Source organism: Egretta garzetta, unplaced genomic scaffold (assembly GCF_000687185.1).
Source record: "Egretta garzetta isolate BGI_Z169 unplaced genomic scaffold, ASM68718v1 scaffold650, whole genome shotgun sequence".
Classification (NCBI taxonomy): Eukaryota; Metazoa; Chordata; class Aves; order Pelecaniformes; family Ardeidae; genus Egretta; species Egretta garzetta.
In genome coordinates, this window is record NW_009258374.1 from 950,681 (window position 1) to 968,258 (window position 17,578).

General features: G+C 40.9%; 1 protein-coding gene across 1 annotated transcript in view; it reads right to left on the minus strand.

Moving 5' to 3' along the window:
• The window catches only part of PHRF1 (PHD and ring finger domains 1), a 28,543-nt gene extending 15,467 nt beyond the window's left edge, over window positions 1-13,076 (minus strand). The window contains exons 1-7 of the mRNA XM_035895219.1: window positions 12,853-13,076; window positions 12,218-12,340; window positions 10,478-10,701; window positions 9,400-9,483; window positions 8,282-8,403; window positions 2,887-2,984; window positions 2,169-2,341 (exon numbers count right to left, since the gene is read on the minus strand). Coding sequence (XP_035751112.1) covers window positions 2,169-2,341; window positions 2,887-2,984; window positions 8,282-8,403; window positions 9,400-9,483; window positions 10,478-10,701; window positions 12,218-12,340; window positions 12,853-12,943 — 915 coding nt within the window. The 5' untranslated portion in view covers window positions 12,944-13,076. The remainder of the gene's footprint in view (window positions 1-2,168; window positions 2,342-2,886; window positions 2,985-8,281; window positions 8,404-9,399; window positions 9,484-10,477; window positions 10,702-12,217; window positions 12,341-12,852) is intronic.
• Window positions 13,077-17,578: the final 4,502 nt, after the last annotated feature.

The window sequence follows — 17,578 nt, forward strand, 5'->3', positions numbered from 1 at the left end:
GGAAAGACAGACAAGCACTAGCAGTTACCTTGCACAGCCTTCCATCTCAAACAACACTCCTCTACGGTTATTTTTTTCAACATATAGCCCTGACACCTTAGATGTAATTGCTTCACAACAATGCATCAAATAATTCATCAGGTTTTCCTATTTTATTAATTCTTCTAAAGTTGAAATTAAAAGGCCTGGGTTTGGAGACAGGGGTGTTTTGACAAGCAAATAAAATGACTTCCACCATAGAGGACATAATGAATTTAAGGACTACTAAAGCACTCCGAGAAGTCCTTAAATCAATGGAAAAAAAACCCCATGATAAAAACTTAAGGTGACCTGGATCTTTGTTCACAGCACCTATGCCAAACTGTACTCACTGCTGTAATTCAGATCATTTGGGATTTGATAAAAATTTTTCTCCTCCCACTTACAATGACTTTGATGAGAAATTTAACAGGTAAACTCTGGGGAGCTAATTAACAGTAGACTGTTCTTCCCAACCAGCAGGAAGGTAAGACAATGGAAAACCTCGACCTTCACTTTTTTCCCCCAGATTTTGACATTTTATTTTGCTTTCCTTAAGCCCGTCTTTATTTACCTTTATTTCTTCTGCTTGAAGTTACAGAATATCGAAGTGTAGCTCATGAAGTTGAGGCACTTCACAATCTCAAGTGCGTTTCCTTTTTCTTTCTCACCTGACCTTTACAACTGCAACAAGGGGAATCTTAATCTACAAGACCCCTTACCTCCAACTCATTCTTCTCCCAGTCTGCACTTCACACTGCAAGGACAGCCTTTATAGCAGACCCAACCCGAAATCCACAGCCAACTGACTGCCTTGAAAAAATACTTAAGTTCTATCCACTCTTCCCTTCTCTCTTTTCTACATTTTCCCATCTTTGGAAAAAACCTGACTAAATAAAATCAAAACCAAACTGGCATGTTATTGTCAGATGAAACCAAGTTTATTTTCATAGAATCATGGAGTAATTCAGGTTGGACAGCATCTTGGGGTGTCCCTCAGAAGAGTCTGACCTTTCTGTTCACTAGTCAACACTGAATTCAAACCAGGTTGGTTAGGCCTTTCTTCAGACAGGTGCTGAAAACCACCAAAGATAGAGATTTCAAAAACCATCCAAGCAACCTACTCTCATGGTTGACTGACCATCCCTAGGGGAAAAACCATTTTCCTTATGTCAAGTCAGTTCCTCCTCTTCCTGTCTAAAGTTGTAGAATTTCACATATTTCTACCAAATTCAACAGCAGCATTAATGAAGAACATACATCACTAGTCCCATAGAGGTTATTTACAGGCTCTGCTTCTACTTAAGTCACTGTATGTATGCTCCTGTGCAATTTAAAGCTTTTTATATTTATGCAGGTGACAGGTAGAGTGCTTTGGCTAAAGCCAGAAGGCAAAGCAGGCAGGAGATCCCCAGGTTTGAAAGTCTCTCCGTTTCCAGCATACTAATTATTACTGAAAGGTTCGTAATTATTCCAGCCAACAGGAACATCCAGAAACATCTTAACTGCAGTCATCTTCAGTAAACGGTTCAATGAGTAAAGGATTTGAGGGACCTTGGGTATTTAGGATACTTTCTTGCATAGATTCTCTGGTACCTGTTAATGTGGTTGAACTCACACTGCCACATCATGTGGACACTAGCATCTGGGTCTTTTCTCTTCAATAAGAGGCTGATTTTCACAAACATAGAAACCCTACAAATACTAAATTTTTCTCTTCAGTTTGGCTGAAGGTGGCCAACAGGTTCTACTGCTATGGGAAAGGGGCTAGAAGGACAAACAAGAAAATACACAAGTGTCAAATAAACATGCCCTGTCCCTGTAAAAAAGCATGCTAAAAAAAACCAGCAGTGGTGCACAAACTGTGCACTGACAGCTACTGGGAATAAAAATACAATTTTTCTCACAACTGAGGTGATAAAAACGCAGATCAAGAGAGGAAGCTATTGCAGATTTCAAAATAGACAGTCTTGGTCATGTGCTGCCTCAATTTGCACATGTTCTACATTTCAATTTAAAAAGAACTCCACAACTACGAACCATTATGCTATGGACAGTCAACACAGACAGCTGAGCTCCTTAATGGGGGGAACTTATTTCAACTCTTCCACAAGGTTCCTCCAGAGGCTCATTAGAAAATTCCTAAATACCTGAATTTGTTGCGCTGTTGTTATCCGGTTTCTGTTCACTGTTGCCCTAACTCGTTCGCTCTGCCGAGTTCTGGCTATAGCTCGGGTTCGGACATGAGGGCGTAGCCTACTGGTGGTAGGAATAACATCAGCCACGAGGGCAGCAACCTCTTCTTCACTGACATGATCTGTATCTTGAAAGAAAAGATGCCCAGGTCACTTGTCTTTCTGCAGGTGAAAGCACTTCAAGAATTTTGGACAAAAAAAAAGTAATCAGTATTCCCTTTCTTAAACCAACCACCTCCAAAGGCAGACATTATCCTCTCAAAAGGAAATGAGCACAGACAACACTGCTTCAGACTGTTACACAGAAAGACAATGTTCTAGATAACAGAAATTCCTGCTATCTTGGCAATCTGACGTCAGGATACTAATAAATTCTTTCTAATGCAATACAATGCAGCTGCACTAAGATGCTGGGCTTGCCTCAGGAAAGTTAAAGAATGCCTATAAGAAGCAGCTCCACAGGTTGTAACTGCAGATGAAAATCTTAATAAACAAGATCCTCTTATCAGTCAAGAGTTCAAGTCAACTCTTTTGGTTCAAGAGACAACGCCTATCAAAACAATTATTTAAAACAGTTAAAACCAGGGGTTAAACACCTCTTCAAAACAGCACATGCTTCACATCATCTAAGTCGGGAGTAAAATATTTACTTTGGTTACCACAAAACACTTACCTGCAGCAGCACTGACACCCATGGGGGCACAGGCTGGACAGAACCATTCATCTACAGGGACTTCACTCAGAGGTGGATTAAGGCATTCCATGTGATACCTTAACAAAAGAAAAGAAAAAAAGTAAAATAAAAATCAATGTGCTCCTTACCAAGGGAAGAGAGCCTTTTACCTCTGTCCACACGCTACAGAAGGCGGACATGTTTTCTTAAGCTTGAAACTATGCTCTACACATCTGCTTCTACCAATCTCCAGAGAAACGATGTTACCTTATAGTTATACAAGGGTTTTCAATTCTGATGGTGTTTTGATCACTTTAGGCTCAAAAAAGCTCAGAAAAGTGTTTTTCCCTTGCTGTGTGGTGTATCGCTTTTCATCTGAACCCAAGCTGCAAGAAGTGTGCAGAGCCGAAACTGATAGCAGCAAAGAGAAAGGAGAGAAGTACTGAAGTGCTTGGGAGACAGGCAATCAGGAAACAACATCAGTTTCCTGCAAACCAACATAGTATTACCATTACTGGTATTCACGAACATTTTATTTTGCATGACTGGACACAGGTCAACTGCAAAGCCTTGTTACGTTGAATAAACACACCGCATCCCACATATACCTGGCACGATTAAGACGACTGGCGATAGGGATTTCTGCATAACTGCACCAGCTAGGTTGCAGAGCATTGGTCAGTCACTGGTTTCATACAGCTGCTTGCAGGACTGGAGACTAACCACAGTGACTTCCAAACACCATCCAACTAAGAACCGTGCTATTTCTTATCAAATGTCAAAGGGAAAAAAGAAAGCATGATGCTCCCTTAGGTAGGCCTTCTGAAATATTCTCTACCCAAGAAGCTGAGCAACTAGACTGAACAGCCTCACCAACCACTTACAGAGAAGCTACCCAGGGAAGCCTTTCAACATTACCCAACTTGTGTTCTGTAGTTTATTCAATTCCATTTCCAGCAATTAAAACCCAGCCAAAGCAACATGTTTTAGTAGCACAGAATTTCTGAAGCAACTCATGTTCAAGTTACACTGCTAAAATGAATGAAACCAGATTTTTCAAATAAATGAGATGCTTTCCATGAAAACCAAGTGCTTAGACCCAGCTCCCTAGCCAAGGAACACAGGGAGACGACAGCCTTCAAGAGTTTTGTCTTCAAATCAGCAACATTTCTATGGGGAAATACTACTGTTATTTCTGATGTAGTACAGTGTTTAAATCTGAAATAAGTAAAGTCCCATGCCAAAATTCACTCCCTAATAACTGTGGCCAGGTACTGAGATACGTAAGAAGGGAAGGAACATTCACCTGACATTCTAATCCCATTTTATAGCAATACAAAAAAACCCACAGAGGCGCTACAGCTGTTAATCTATCTTCCACCCATCACCCCAACTTCAGATTGTGTATTTCAAACCTGTTCCCAACCACGTTGTAATGAACTCAATTTGCAGCTAAACTGTCAAAACCACCAATATTATCTTTATAATAAAATATATTAATTGTCAACACAAAATGGAGTATCATGGCCTTCTTGCATCAAAGGGTACACCCTAGCAGAGGAGATTTCACACTCTCTCAGAGACTTAAGAGGATGAAGTTGAAAAATGATGTTTGCAGTAAATCATGACTTCAAAATTAGAGTAGCAAAGTATTTTCCTTCTCTGAGAAAGAAGAGTTTGTTCTCCAACTGCCAGCTACCAGAAATGAGATCATCTCCCCAAAGTAGTATTCTGACAAGTAATATTGTTAGTTTCAGGCCAAAGTCATAACAAAAGCACTTGTAGCAAGAATTTCATTACATTATTTTCAAATTATCTCTGGGAATTCTGAAGTCACATTATGAACCACCTGACAAGCAAAGACTTTTGGCCCTAAAACTTTGGACACTGGAGAACTTATTGCAACAGCTATCTAGAGTCCCCTGGACAGGGAAAGAACCTCCTCACACAGAAAATCATCATAACAAAACTCAATGCCAGATCTTACAGAAGAACACACTTGTTTTACAAAAACCTCAAAGTAAATTGGTTTTGATCACACTCATTCTCTCAGGTTCATTTACCTGCTGCCCGATGTGGCAGGCATGTCTCCTCTGTGACTACCCCACCTTCCCAGATGCCCTTGCATAATAGGTACGGGGCTCTGCAAGTAGAACTGAACAGTGATAAGGACAATGGTTCATCTAGGTTGGAAGAGTCACCAAGGTTAAAGTGGCCCACAGCCTGCATCAAAATGGCTTCCATAAAGAGAAAAAAACGTGTCATTGTCATAGGAGACTCTTCTGAGGGGAACAGAAGGCCCAATATGCAGACCAGACCCACTTCTTAGGTAAGTCTGCTGCCTCTCTGGGGGCCAGGTTAAAAATGTAAAAAGAAAGCTTCCTTCCCTGGTACCGCCCTCAAACTACTACCAATTATTGATTTTTCAGGTAGGCAGCAACGAAGTTGCAATGAGAAGTCCAAGGGCAATCAAGAGAGACTTCAGGGCCCTGGGACAACTGGTTAAGGGATCAGGAACACAAGTAGTTGTTCTCCTCTATCCTTTCAGTTGCAGGGAATGATGAGGGAAGACACAGGAAGAGCCAGCAGATCAATACGTGGCTCTGAGCCTGGTGTCACCAGCAGGATTTGGGGTTTTTTGATCATGGGTCGGTCTACATGACACCAGGCCTGCTGGAAACAGACAGGGTACACCTGTCTCAAAGAGGGAAAAGGATCTTTGCACAGGAGTTAGCAGTGCTCATTGGAAGAGCTTTACACTAGATTTGAAGAGGGAAAGGGATAAAACCAGGCTTACTAGAGATAAGTGTGGGGGTGGCAGGCCAATGCTTGAGGGACAGTGTGCTAGTGAGGTACTTTGGTCTGCCATCTCAGTGGAAGTAGGGGATGGAGATCCATGTGGCAGCAAAGGTACAAGGGTTATCAATGTGTTAGAAACCATGAAAATGCCTGAGAACAATCACATTAGAACCAGCACTTCTCCCCCCAAAAGGTGGCAGGATCAATAGCCCAACTGAAGTGCATCTACACCAATGCACACAGCACGGGCAACAAATGGGAGGAGCTGGAAGCCATTGTGCAGCAGGAAAACTATGACATAGTTGGCATTACAGAAACACGGTGGGATGACTCGCACAACTGGAGTGCTGCAATGGATGGCGATACACTCTTGAGAAGGTGTAGGCAAGGAAGGAGAGGCGGTGGGGTAGCTGTGTATGTTACGGAGTGTTTTGACTGTCTAGAGCTTGACGATGGTAATGAAAGGGTTGAGTGTTTACGTGTAAGAATCAGGGGGAAGGCCAACAAGGCAGATATCATGGTGGGAGTCTGTTACAGACCACTCAACCAGGATGAAGAAGCAGATGAACAGGTGGACTTGATGATCCTAAAGGTCTTTTCCACCCTACACAATTCTATGAGTCTACGATTTTATGCAATATTCTATAAGCAGCTGGGAGAAGTCTCACAATAACTAGCCCTTCTTCTTGCGGGGGACTTCAACTTGCCAGATGTCTGCTGGAAATCAGCTGAAAAGACAGCAAAGAGGAAACAGTCTAGAAGGTTCCTGGAGTGTGTGGAAGATAACTTCCTGACACAGCTGGTGAGTGAGCCAACTAGGGAAGGCACCCTGCTGTTTGCGAACAGAGGTGGTCTGGTGCATGATGTGATGGTTGGAGGCCATCTTGGGCACAGTGATCAAAAAATGACAGTTTTCGCTTCTTGGAGAAGTAAGGAGGGAGGTCAGCAGACCTGCCTTGCACTTCCAGAGGGCAGATTTTGGCCTGTTTAGGAGACTGGTTGACAAGTCCTTTAGGAGGCAGTCCTAAAGGGCAAAGGAGTCCAGGAAGGCTGGACATTCTTCAGGAAGGAAATCTTAAAGGCACAGAAGCAGGCTGTCCCTATGTGCCAAAAGATAAGCCAGTGGGGAAGAAGACCAGCATAGCTGAACAGAGCGCTTTGGTTGGAACTCAAGAAAAAAAAAAAGGAGGGTTAATGACCTTTGGAAGAAGGGACCGGCAACTCAGGAGGACTACAAGGCTGTTGTGAGGTTATGCAGGCTGAAAATCAGAAGGGCCAAAGCCCAACTAGAACTTAATCTGGTTACTGCCACTAAAGATGATAAAAAAAGTTCCTATAAATACATTGGCAACAAAAGGAGGTCTAAGGAGAATCTCCATCCTTCAGTGGATGTGGGGGGGAAACATAGTAACAAAGGATAAGAAAAACACTGAGGTATTTAATGCGTTCTTTGCCTCAGTCTTTAATAGTAAGACCACTTGTTCTGTGGGTACCCAGCCCCTTGAGCTGGAAGACAGGGAGCAGAATGAAGTTCCCATAATCCAAGGGGAAATTATTAGCAACCTGCTACACCATTTAGACACACACAGGTCTATGGGGGTCGGATGGGATCCACCCAAGGGTACTGAGGGAGCTGGCAGAAGTGCTTACCAAGTCCCTTTCCATTCTTTATCAGCAGTCCTGGCTAACTGGGAAGGTACCAGTTGACTGAGGTTATCCAATATGATGCCTATCTACAAGAAGGGCTGGAAGAAGGATCCAAGGAACTACAGGCCTGTCAGTCTGACCTTGGTGTCAGGGAAGGTTATGGAGATCATCCTGAGTGCCATCACGTGGCACATGCAGAACAACTAGGTGATCAGGCCCAGTCAGCTTGGGTTTGTGGAAGACAGGTCTTGCTTGACCAACCTGATCTCCTTCTATGACAAGGTGATCTACTTAGTGAATGAGGGAAAGGAAACGTTTCTGGAAATGTTAACTCCAGAAGTCAAGCATTTATAAATAAGTTATTTTAGGAAAATAAGATAAAAATCAAAAACTCTATCAGACTTGGCAGGGCGGAAAGGAACTATTGAGAGACCACAAAGAAAAATCTGAAGCAACACCCTGAGTTCAGAAAAGGCTTACAGAAGTTCAGAAAGAACTGAAAGACATGACTTCAGATAAGACCTGCGAAACACTGGTTTTGGTTAAATATTTTAAATTCAGTCTTCTGATGACATGCTTAATAATATTTAGTGTTCCCAATTTTGTCTCTTCTCCAGGAGATGAATCAGTGTATATGGACACTACAGAACACAAAGACAAAACTAGAATTAGCAGACGTCTAGTTAGCTTGCTAGAAGTAATTCTTGAAAGATTATTTTATATATTCATTGCAAACAAATATCTCTTTGTTCAATGGGTAACTTTTGACATCAAACTGACAATGCTGCAAGATTGACTAAACAGTGTAGGGGATTTAAATCCCAGCAGAAGATTGTAGGCCCAAAGTTGTGTTCAAGTATCTTGATGCCTCTACTTAAAAAATGTATTTCATTAATCAAGAAGGGGAAAAAAAAAAATGTTAGGCTACCTTCATTTCAATCTTTCTTACCCTGCATCACAGCCATCACACAGCAGCAGGCGATCCTCGCGATCACTTCTGCCACACACCTCACAGAAGGTTGGATCATCCTCTCCATCATTACCCTGAGTTTTTGTGTTCTCAACAGGAATCTAAATAAAAGGAGCAGTCACATTTTATGCAGAACGTGGCACTTTTTAAAATCCATTGTCACATTAACAGTACCTGCAGCAAAATCTAAAAGTGAATGAACCAAAATCGCTGTTACATACCAGAACCATCATTTAGTTCATTCAACACATCTAGGACATGATCAAATGCTTGAAAACATCTACTGAACTTGTCTACTGTCAGACACCAACAACTATAGAAAACTGCATTTTAAGAACAGGAGAAAACAAAATTCCCAAGTAACATCAGAAGTAGTCAAATAAACAAAAAAAACCCCAACACAAGACAAAAGAGCAAGCTTAGCTTCCCCCCCCAAAAAAAATAGGATTTAAATGTTAATTTGCACTTCTGTTAAAGTGCAAACGCTTAATAATAAACCATCAGTTTATGAAAACAGAGCATCAAACTCCTAAATGTCCCCTGAAAATGAACATGTTTCTGATATTAATAAAGAGCAGTGATGGCTCTTCAATATTCTTTTGTGAGAGACTACTAGTACGCTCGACCTGTGCCTTTAAGAGCTCTATTATTGCCTGGTGTCTCTGTCCCCTTACAAGCCCAACTGCTACACAGTATAGGTGGTAGCAAGATGTAAGGAAGAGATCACGTATAACCCAGATTATTCCTATTCATATTGTAACAGTGCTTGCAGTATGCAGGCCGTTTTCCCCATGTGGACAGGCTTATCAATGCAGACCAGCTTAGAGTCAAATGTCCATTATGCAAAAGAGGCAGTTATGAAAACCACCCTTTTAGCCATCAGAAACAACGCTACATTTCAATCCACACACAATACAGCAGGAAGCGTGGTTAAGGAGGAAGAAAAATTGAAACCGTATCTTAAAAGGCAACCCCAAAATAGGAAAGAAATAATTCCTCCAGGTATCAAATATCAGATAAACATGCTAGAAGTGTAAACCTTAGAATAGCTATTTTGTGGCAATTAGCCTTGTTGTTTGCTACAGTAGAAAGCTTACCTTTTTTAAGATTTTACCACCAAAATGTGCCCGAATGCTAATGTACTTAAAGAGGATTCGATCCACTGGACAGGAGTTTGCATTCTAGAAAGAAAAAAAAAATTCCCCATACAGTTCATAAGCACATCTCTTGATTCAATTTTTCAAAAGGGAATCTTGAATTATTAACGTAATAAGCATTAAATTAATGTAGTAATCATTTTAACAGCTACTGGTCTTGACATTTTAAGTACTTAAATCTGACTTATCTGGTTTACAACCAAGCTATTGTATCAGAGAAAGCACGCATTTTTAGAAAAGCATTTATTATACCAAAGTCATTTAATTATTATTCAATTGCCAAAGCAACATCAAAGTTCTTCCAAACATTGCCTTGAAATAGTGCTCATGTTTTAGGGCATTTTCTTTCTTTTGGACAAATGAGCAACTGGAAATGGCTTACAAATATATTCAGTAAGAGTGAATGATTTATTTATTTTAAATTTAATTACCACTGGTATTGCTGCATGCACAGTAGGTTTTGTTGTAATTCTCACCCTGGATTATAATTATGGGAACTACATGGTTAGGTAGCAAGGAACTCGGACTGAAAACTGGATTCAGAGTAAATTGCTGATTTAGTCAGTATTCTTTTATATCTTTTCTATGTTTAAATATTTGCTGTCGCAACAAACGCTCATCCAATAGCCACAACACATAATTCAACAAGAGATATAGATAGATATACAGAGAAATAGACACACACATGCATGCGCAGAAAAAAAAACCCAAAACAGTATTACTGGTGTCTTGACTTGAAAAAAAAAGAATTTTAGATGCCTAGAAACACACTTGCTTATGATATTACAGCTTTCAGAGAACAGAATAGATCAGGATGGGTACAAGTAAAACAGATCCACACTTCACAAACATGAATCCTGCCAAACAGAGCAGTAACCTAAGTCTGTGTAAAAAAGATTCAGAAAGAAAATAAAGATATCACAGTGTTTTGTTCTCACTACAGCAGAACAGCATGATCAGAGGGGAGAGAGCGGAGCAAACCAGAAGGCCACAGGACATCAGGGACAGAACAGCTCACCTTAGACCACTCCATGATGCAGTCCAAGCAGAAATAATGGGAACAATTCTCAGGAGTCCCAACAGCCTGATCCCTAAATGTGTTGAGGCAAATGGGGCAGTTCTCACCATCCTCATCAGAGGAAATGCTTGCTCCGGTTACATGTGGCTCTAATTTCAGAGAACCAGTCATTCCTCCCCCAGCGGCCTCAGTTTCTTCCTCCTCTTCATCATCATCTTCACAATCTTAAAAAAGTGAGAGATGAAAAAAAACAACTCTTGTGTGCTGCAGGGCTTCAGCAGTGAGGGCAGAGGGGGTGGGCAGGATGGGGTACAGAAAATTCCAAGTAAGCTTATTTCATGGGGCTGCAAGGGTGAACCACAGCCTCCCCAGATTGAGGCAGTAATTTTTGCTGTTTTCTTTTTTTCCTAAATCCCTTCACTAAAAAGCAATGGATTACTCTAGAGAACCATAAAGCCTGATAACCTGACTAGTCGTGCAAGAGATTAAAAGGACAGACAGCAGAAAAACAACAGATTATCAAAACAAGAAAGTAGGATATGTCAGGCTACCACTGAACACTGAAGTTGGAAAATAAAGTTATAATAAAGTTGTTATGTATCCTCCTTTTTTTTTTTTTTTTTTAAAATAGACATTCCAGAGGACAAGAAGCAACAATACGCTTACTTGCAGAAGAACAGATTAAAGATTTCACCAGTAAATCATGATTTTAGAGTCAAGGAATTTGGGTCCCTAGCTGGAGACTGCTTAGAAAAGCTTGGGTTTGAGTAAAATCAATTTTAAACGCTCAGCGCATATTGTTGAAAGGTGTTTTTATTTGTAGTACAAAATACAGGGATGTGTGTTAGTCTTCCCCTAAAACCTGTGAATTAAGTCGACATTTTCAAGAAGCAGTGAAAAGTTACCTAAAAACCACTCTCACTTATTTGGGGGAAGGGGGGAAGGAGAAGAGGGGCAGCTTTTGTTGTTTTGTTGATTTTTTTTTTTTTAATAATGAAAATCGGGCCCTTATCTTCTATCTTTTCTATTGAATTCTGTCTGGACATAGCAGAGAATACTCTAAATGCCCAATTAATAAAGTTTTTTGACACCTGGCATCAACTTTTTAGTCTGTGCTCAAATCAGTCTAACTAGTAACTTGGAAAACTGTGCTCTTGCCTTCCCAACAAGCTTTAAGGTGTGATAAAGAGCTCTCTTTTTGTCTATCCAAATAATAATTTGAGTGCAGCAGTTTCAGAAGTACATGCATCTACAGTAAAATTAACAAACCCAAGTAACATCCACACTCCTTTTTCAAAGAAAAATTAGTCAAGACGTCTTCCCTCCTCCCTCAACTTAACAGTAATAGTAATTTATTTCCAAGACTCCCCATCACAACATTCACTTTAAAGCCTCATGCCAAAGCAAACAAACATGCTTTCTGTAAGTGAAAAAAACAGCATGAGCCATTGCTGCAATTTTGACTTTTTTTTCTACTCATGCTGGGGCAGAGTTCACTCCCACTGACTATAACTAGAACACTTTGGCTAATGGATAGTCTTCAAACATACAGATGCTTTAAAAGTTTAGAAATTGGGGAAAATTACTTATTTGTTTATTACTGTAGGATTTGAGCATTGGCCTGACACAGCAGCATCTGTGATTTTACATTTCATGGTCAATTTCTGGAGGAAAAGCTTTCATCCAGCTCTTCCACCAATTATTAAAAAAATGCCTGTTAACACACTTTAACAGACCTACCTTCTAATTCTTCATCTTCACTTTCTTCCTTGTCCTCCTCACCTCCCTCTTCCTCAGTGTCATCTTCTTCCTCCTCACTTCCAGTATCATCTTCTGAATCACAGCTATTTCCGCCATTGCTTTCTTAAAAAGAAAGGAGAAGAAGAGAGGAAATACCTATTTGATGCAGACACACAGGCAGAACAGCGAAGGACACACCAGAACTCCTGCACAGGACGTTATATATGAAGTGAAAACCCAGCTTTCCTCAGTGGTATCAAAGCTGCCTGTTTTGAGAAACTAAAGGGAAGCATGCCAGCAGCCTGAGATACAGAATTCAGGACACAAACAAAAGAAATTATCACAGAAAAATAAATAAATGGTCTAGAATCATAGAATCATAGAATCATAGAATCATAGAATCATAGAATCATAGAATCATAGAATCATAGAATCATAGAATCATAGAATCATAGAATCATAGAATCATAGAATCACTTTGGTTGGAAAAGACCTTTGAGATCGTCGAGTCCAACCTTTAACCTAACCCTGACATCCCACCACTAAAATCTATCTTTACTTCTCTTTGGAGATGAAACCAATAGGTTCTTCATCCTAGAACTATAAGTGTGTACATGCAGAGAGGCTGTAATTACCTGTTTCACTGAGGAGTGCGAGACTCTGTCTTTTGCCCTTGCCTAGCGCAGCATTCTTGTTTATCAGTTCATCCTGGCTGTCATCATCCATGGCAGGACATTGGGAATCCGCTCCCTGCAAGAAGGCAGACTCCAGTGAGGCAGTGCACCGCCCTACGCAAGCAGAGCAGACATCATCCTGGTAAAGAGCACCCAGCGCATCTGCGGAGACGTGAGCGGTAGAAAGCACATTGCTCTACAGCAAAGGCTCCTCACACCATTGACTGTTCTTCCCAATTTCAAGTCAGGGGTGGCTACAGGTAAGCAGTTACCATTACGTGAAGTTTCACATCCCTACGGAGCTAGGTGAAGCCAGCTGCTTGTGAAACTCAGTTTAGTGGAAAATTCAGCTTTGTCTTGGACGACAGAAAAAGGTATAACCAGAACTCCCACTGAAAATAGGAATAGAAAACCTGCAAACACCAAAACCATCCTGTGGATTACCAATAAAATGCAAAACTGAAAGGGACCAGAGGTCCTTTGAACAAGGCCTAACTGGATGACAATACGTGTTTTAAATCAAAACACTATCTTGCTCAACTGAAAAGAAACAAGAAGAAAGACTACATATCTTAGGTCTTCTTGAAAAAAGGCCTTTTCACAGCTCTGTCACAAAATAGAGAAATCTCAGACCTCACAACCATTATTCCACAGAAAGGAGGAGACTTGATTTGGTGCATATTAATGTAATCACATTAATTGCTGTGCATTAGCACAGACTGGCAATAAAACTGACAGCTAGAGAGAGATGGCTCATGATCCAAATTCACAATGGCAATCAAACCAGAGCTTTTAATATATAACGCTACAAAGCATTAAGAAAGACAGATCCCCACAAGCTTCTATAAGCAAGTCATGGAAAAATATAATTAACTGACATTTATAAAGCTGGATGTCATATCTCAATATGAAAAAAAAAAAAAAAAATCGGATTCTTCTACAAGTGTGGCAAAGAAGTTTCAATTGGGTGCTCTTCTCCCACTCTCCCTGCTCTGCACTACGTATCTTACATACCAAGAGAATTTTTGGAACAAAACATTATGTTTTATTCAAGTACTCTTGATGCATATCTTTACTTGCACACTCCCTTTTTTGAGCCACGTAGCACAGCTCTGCACTTAAGAGCCTTAAAAATGTAGGCTTCGCTAAACCAGACTAAACTGCAAATGGAATCTTCAATGCTCAAGAGGAAAAAAAAAAAATCTAAAAAAAAAAAAAATTGAGCTTCAACATAATCAAGTACTTGGTAAAGATTTCTCCTAACTTCAGTAAGAATCTTGCCTAAAGAACGGTTTAAACTTTTCGCTAAATTCATGGCTGTTAACAGGAGTGTGTTTAAAAACAATTTATGTTGGCTGAAAACATGCAGACTCATCAAAAGCCAGTCACTCCATGATGTTACTGAAAAAGAAGTAGGAAAAAACACTAGGAATTTTTCAAGTTTCAGCAGTGCATATGTATGAATTATTCAAACTGAAACTCGATTATATAATGTCCTCCCAAAAGCTAAGTTCGCTACAGCAATGCAAAATTCGTGGTGACGTTACAGCCGGGATACACAAGGGCAGAGACTGGCAGCACCAGTCCCACAGCAGGGCAGCGGCAGGCATTTTCTTATGTACGTAGCAGGAATTTACACAGCGTATTTCAGTTTTATGCAGAACCTCTGCCTGTATCACCTCTCCATTGGCAGGGTGTGGGAATAGAGCGTGTTCCTACTGACCCATCACTGCCACGTCCAGCCAGCTACAGCACTCCCGAGCCACTGAGGATGACTGAGGCCAACCAAAGCCACCGCGGGGGTGAAACCATGGAAAAGCCTCCACTTCGCTACCACAATGCCCTTCATTCCCCTGCTCCCTAGTTCTCCTTAATGCAAAGCAATAAGCACAGTGAGGAAAGGATTTTCTTATTTCTAAAAGTGATTCCCACAAACCACAGTTCTGACGAACATACACTTAACTACATTTCCAAACAGCATACATTTTTTCACTGCTGTGGAATAAAACAGCTACCCATGTTATTTTCGCCCTGTTACCCCATGGAAAGATATCCTTTAAGCACAGAGGCAAACAAATCAGCACTTGTGAGTTGACAATCTAAACTGACATATTTATGCTGCGAATGCAAGCTTGTACTTTGCTCGGAGGCAAAACTCAGAGTTAAGGAAAATCTGGTATCGCAGCAAACAATCAAGTCTTCAAATCTTGCCAGTAAAAAAAAGTCTGTTTTGTGGACAGTCAGGAATAGACAAGGAGAAACCAACTGAGATTAAGTGACTTTGAGATTTTAAGTACATCACAAATCTTACTTTACAAACAACCTTTTCCAAACTGCTCTGAAGGGAAAAAGAAGGAAACCAAAGTTGACTATACATCTAATGCGTTCTCCTATTTTTAAAGAACAATAAGCAGCATTTCCAAGATTTTTTTTCTTATCGGAGACATTTCAAACATTACCACTGTGAAACACAAACACCTTTGTGATACACTTCAGAGAGCTCACCCACCTGTACAAAAGCCCAGCTTTTGTTCCAGCACTTCGCAGAGCAGAATTTTTCTAACCCCCTCCCCTACCCCAACCTGAAACAGACAGATACAAAATAGACAGGAATCATTTTAATTATTATTATGTAAACCACAAAGTTTGGTTAAGAAGGAGACTGTAGTCATTCCTCTGAGGCCAACCTTAACTACGCGCTTCTGTAGCATAAGAGCCCAGGCTGCTGAAAAGCAGCCGGTTATCCCTGAAGGCCATTCGACTGAGGCAACTACAGCTGCTTTCAGTTTTGGGGGTGCCAAGGACGTCCCCCCACCAGTGTACCCGACCCCATGCTGCTTGCTGCCTTGGACAACCCCATGGTGTGCAGTACTCTGCACACAGCCCTTCAGCAGTGGAGGCTCCTCACATCCACTGATCCTCTCTTCTGCATCCCGCTTTGAAGACTCAATTCAGAGCAATTTAGGATAATTTACATTTGCTAGTTTAGCTGTCATTAGCACAGAAATAGGTTAGAATAAATAAGGCTTTGTACGCTTAACATTGAAATCTTTCATTTTCTATGTAGTGCTAGTGGGGAAAATGTTAGCTAGTATTTGGATTCATTTGACCAATATATGGTAATGCAAAGCCTTAGTGAGAGTAATTAACTGAGCACTCCCCAATTCCACTTGCCTCTGTGAGAAAGCAAAGACCCTCGTCCTGTGTAACATGCTCTAGGAGAACCTGCTTTAGCAGGTAGATGATCTCTCAAGGTCCCTTCCAACCCTTGTGATTGTGTGAGGATGTGTCCCCAGCAGGCAGCTCGCGAATGCAGATGCAGGGTACCCTGGCCAGAGATCCCTTGCCTTTGGACTCAGTACCACTAACACAAGGTGTCATCACTTACAGCGAAACCCATTTTGACTCCCTGGGCAGGTGCATCATTCGCACGTTTGCAGCCTGCGCGCACCACATCCAGTATTTGAGTTACAGGTTGCACGCTAGGTCTGCTAAATGCAGACACCATACTCCTCCTTAACATCCCCTGCTTTCAAATTCTCATTTAGAAAAACTTTTATTTTAATAAAACACTAAACCACAAAAACGACGAGCACGTGGCAGGTGTTGGATCACTTTATGTGCACCAGCACCTTCCCCCAGCCCTGCGTAAAGGCACAACCTCACGTCAGGTTTGCACCGACGCCGTGTGCCTACCACAGCATGGGCTCTGCTGCAGCATAAATCATACGCCTGGGCTTTGCTATTAAGACAGATTACATTTTTACATCGAGCTGCCTTAAGCCATTTTAATTGTACAATCAAATGGCAATTACAAATACTTTCCTCAAGCCGTATTAGCAACAGGGTTTTCTGGTGGCTTTAAGAACAGAGAAGATTAAGTGTTTCCTCCTGAGCAAGTGTTTATCAAACAAACACTTCAGTAAACATTTAGGTTTTTGAACTAAGATCCTTATGCATTACCACAAATCAGTATTTTAATGTACTTTGAGTATGTTCCAGCTAGAAGGCAAGTGCAGGTTTCTAAGCGTCAGAGGAGCCACAGTCTGCAAAACATACTCAAGCTCCATCTCATTCTGACACGAAGCCGACAGAGCCGCCTACGGAGCGAGAGACTCTTCCAGTCATCCGTACCTTCCTTTCTAACACCAACCGATTTCCTCCATCACCAACTTCTTGCAGTAGTTTCTAGTTTTTAGAAACAGAAGAGCTACTAGACAAGGCATTTATTTTAATCTGCTTGGGTAACATTTGGGATTATACACAGGCAAAGAAAAGAAGTCAGCTGGATTTTCTCACAGGGTGGTTTTGAATGCTGATCTAATTTCATGGGCAATTATTGAGCAGTTGTGTTCCAAAGAGCACTTATAACTAAATTTAAGTCTACTAAATATTCAAACACATGAGCTTTCAGTTCTCGTTGGCACATCTGCTTTATTTGTTGGGGTTGGGTTTGTTTGGTTGTTTTGTTTTGTTTTTTTTTTCTCCAAATCGACCAAACAATTCAGTTCCCTCTGGAAAGCCAACATCACACATTAGAAAGCATCTGGCTTTGTTTCCAATTTCATATGCTACACTGAAAGAAAATAAGAGTTGTAAAAAATCATGGTTGTACCTGGTTGGAAAACATCTGGATATCGTATGGCAGATTCTGATCTGCCACCACCACATTCCAAAGGCAAAAGTA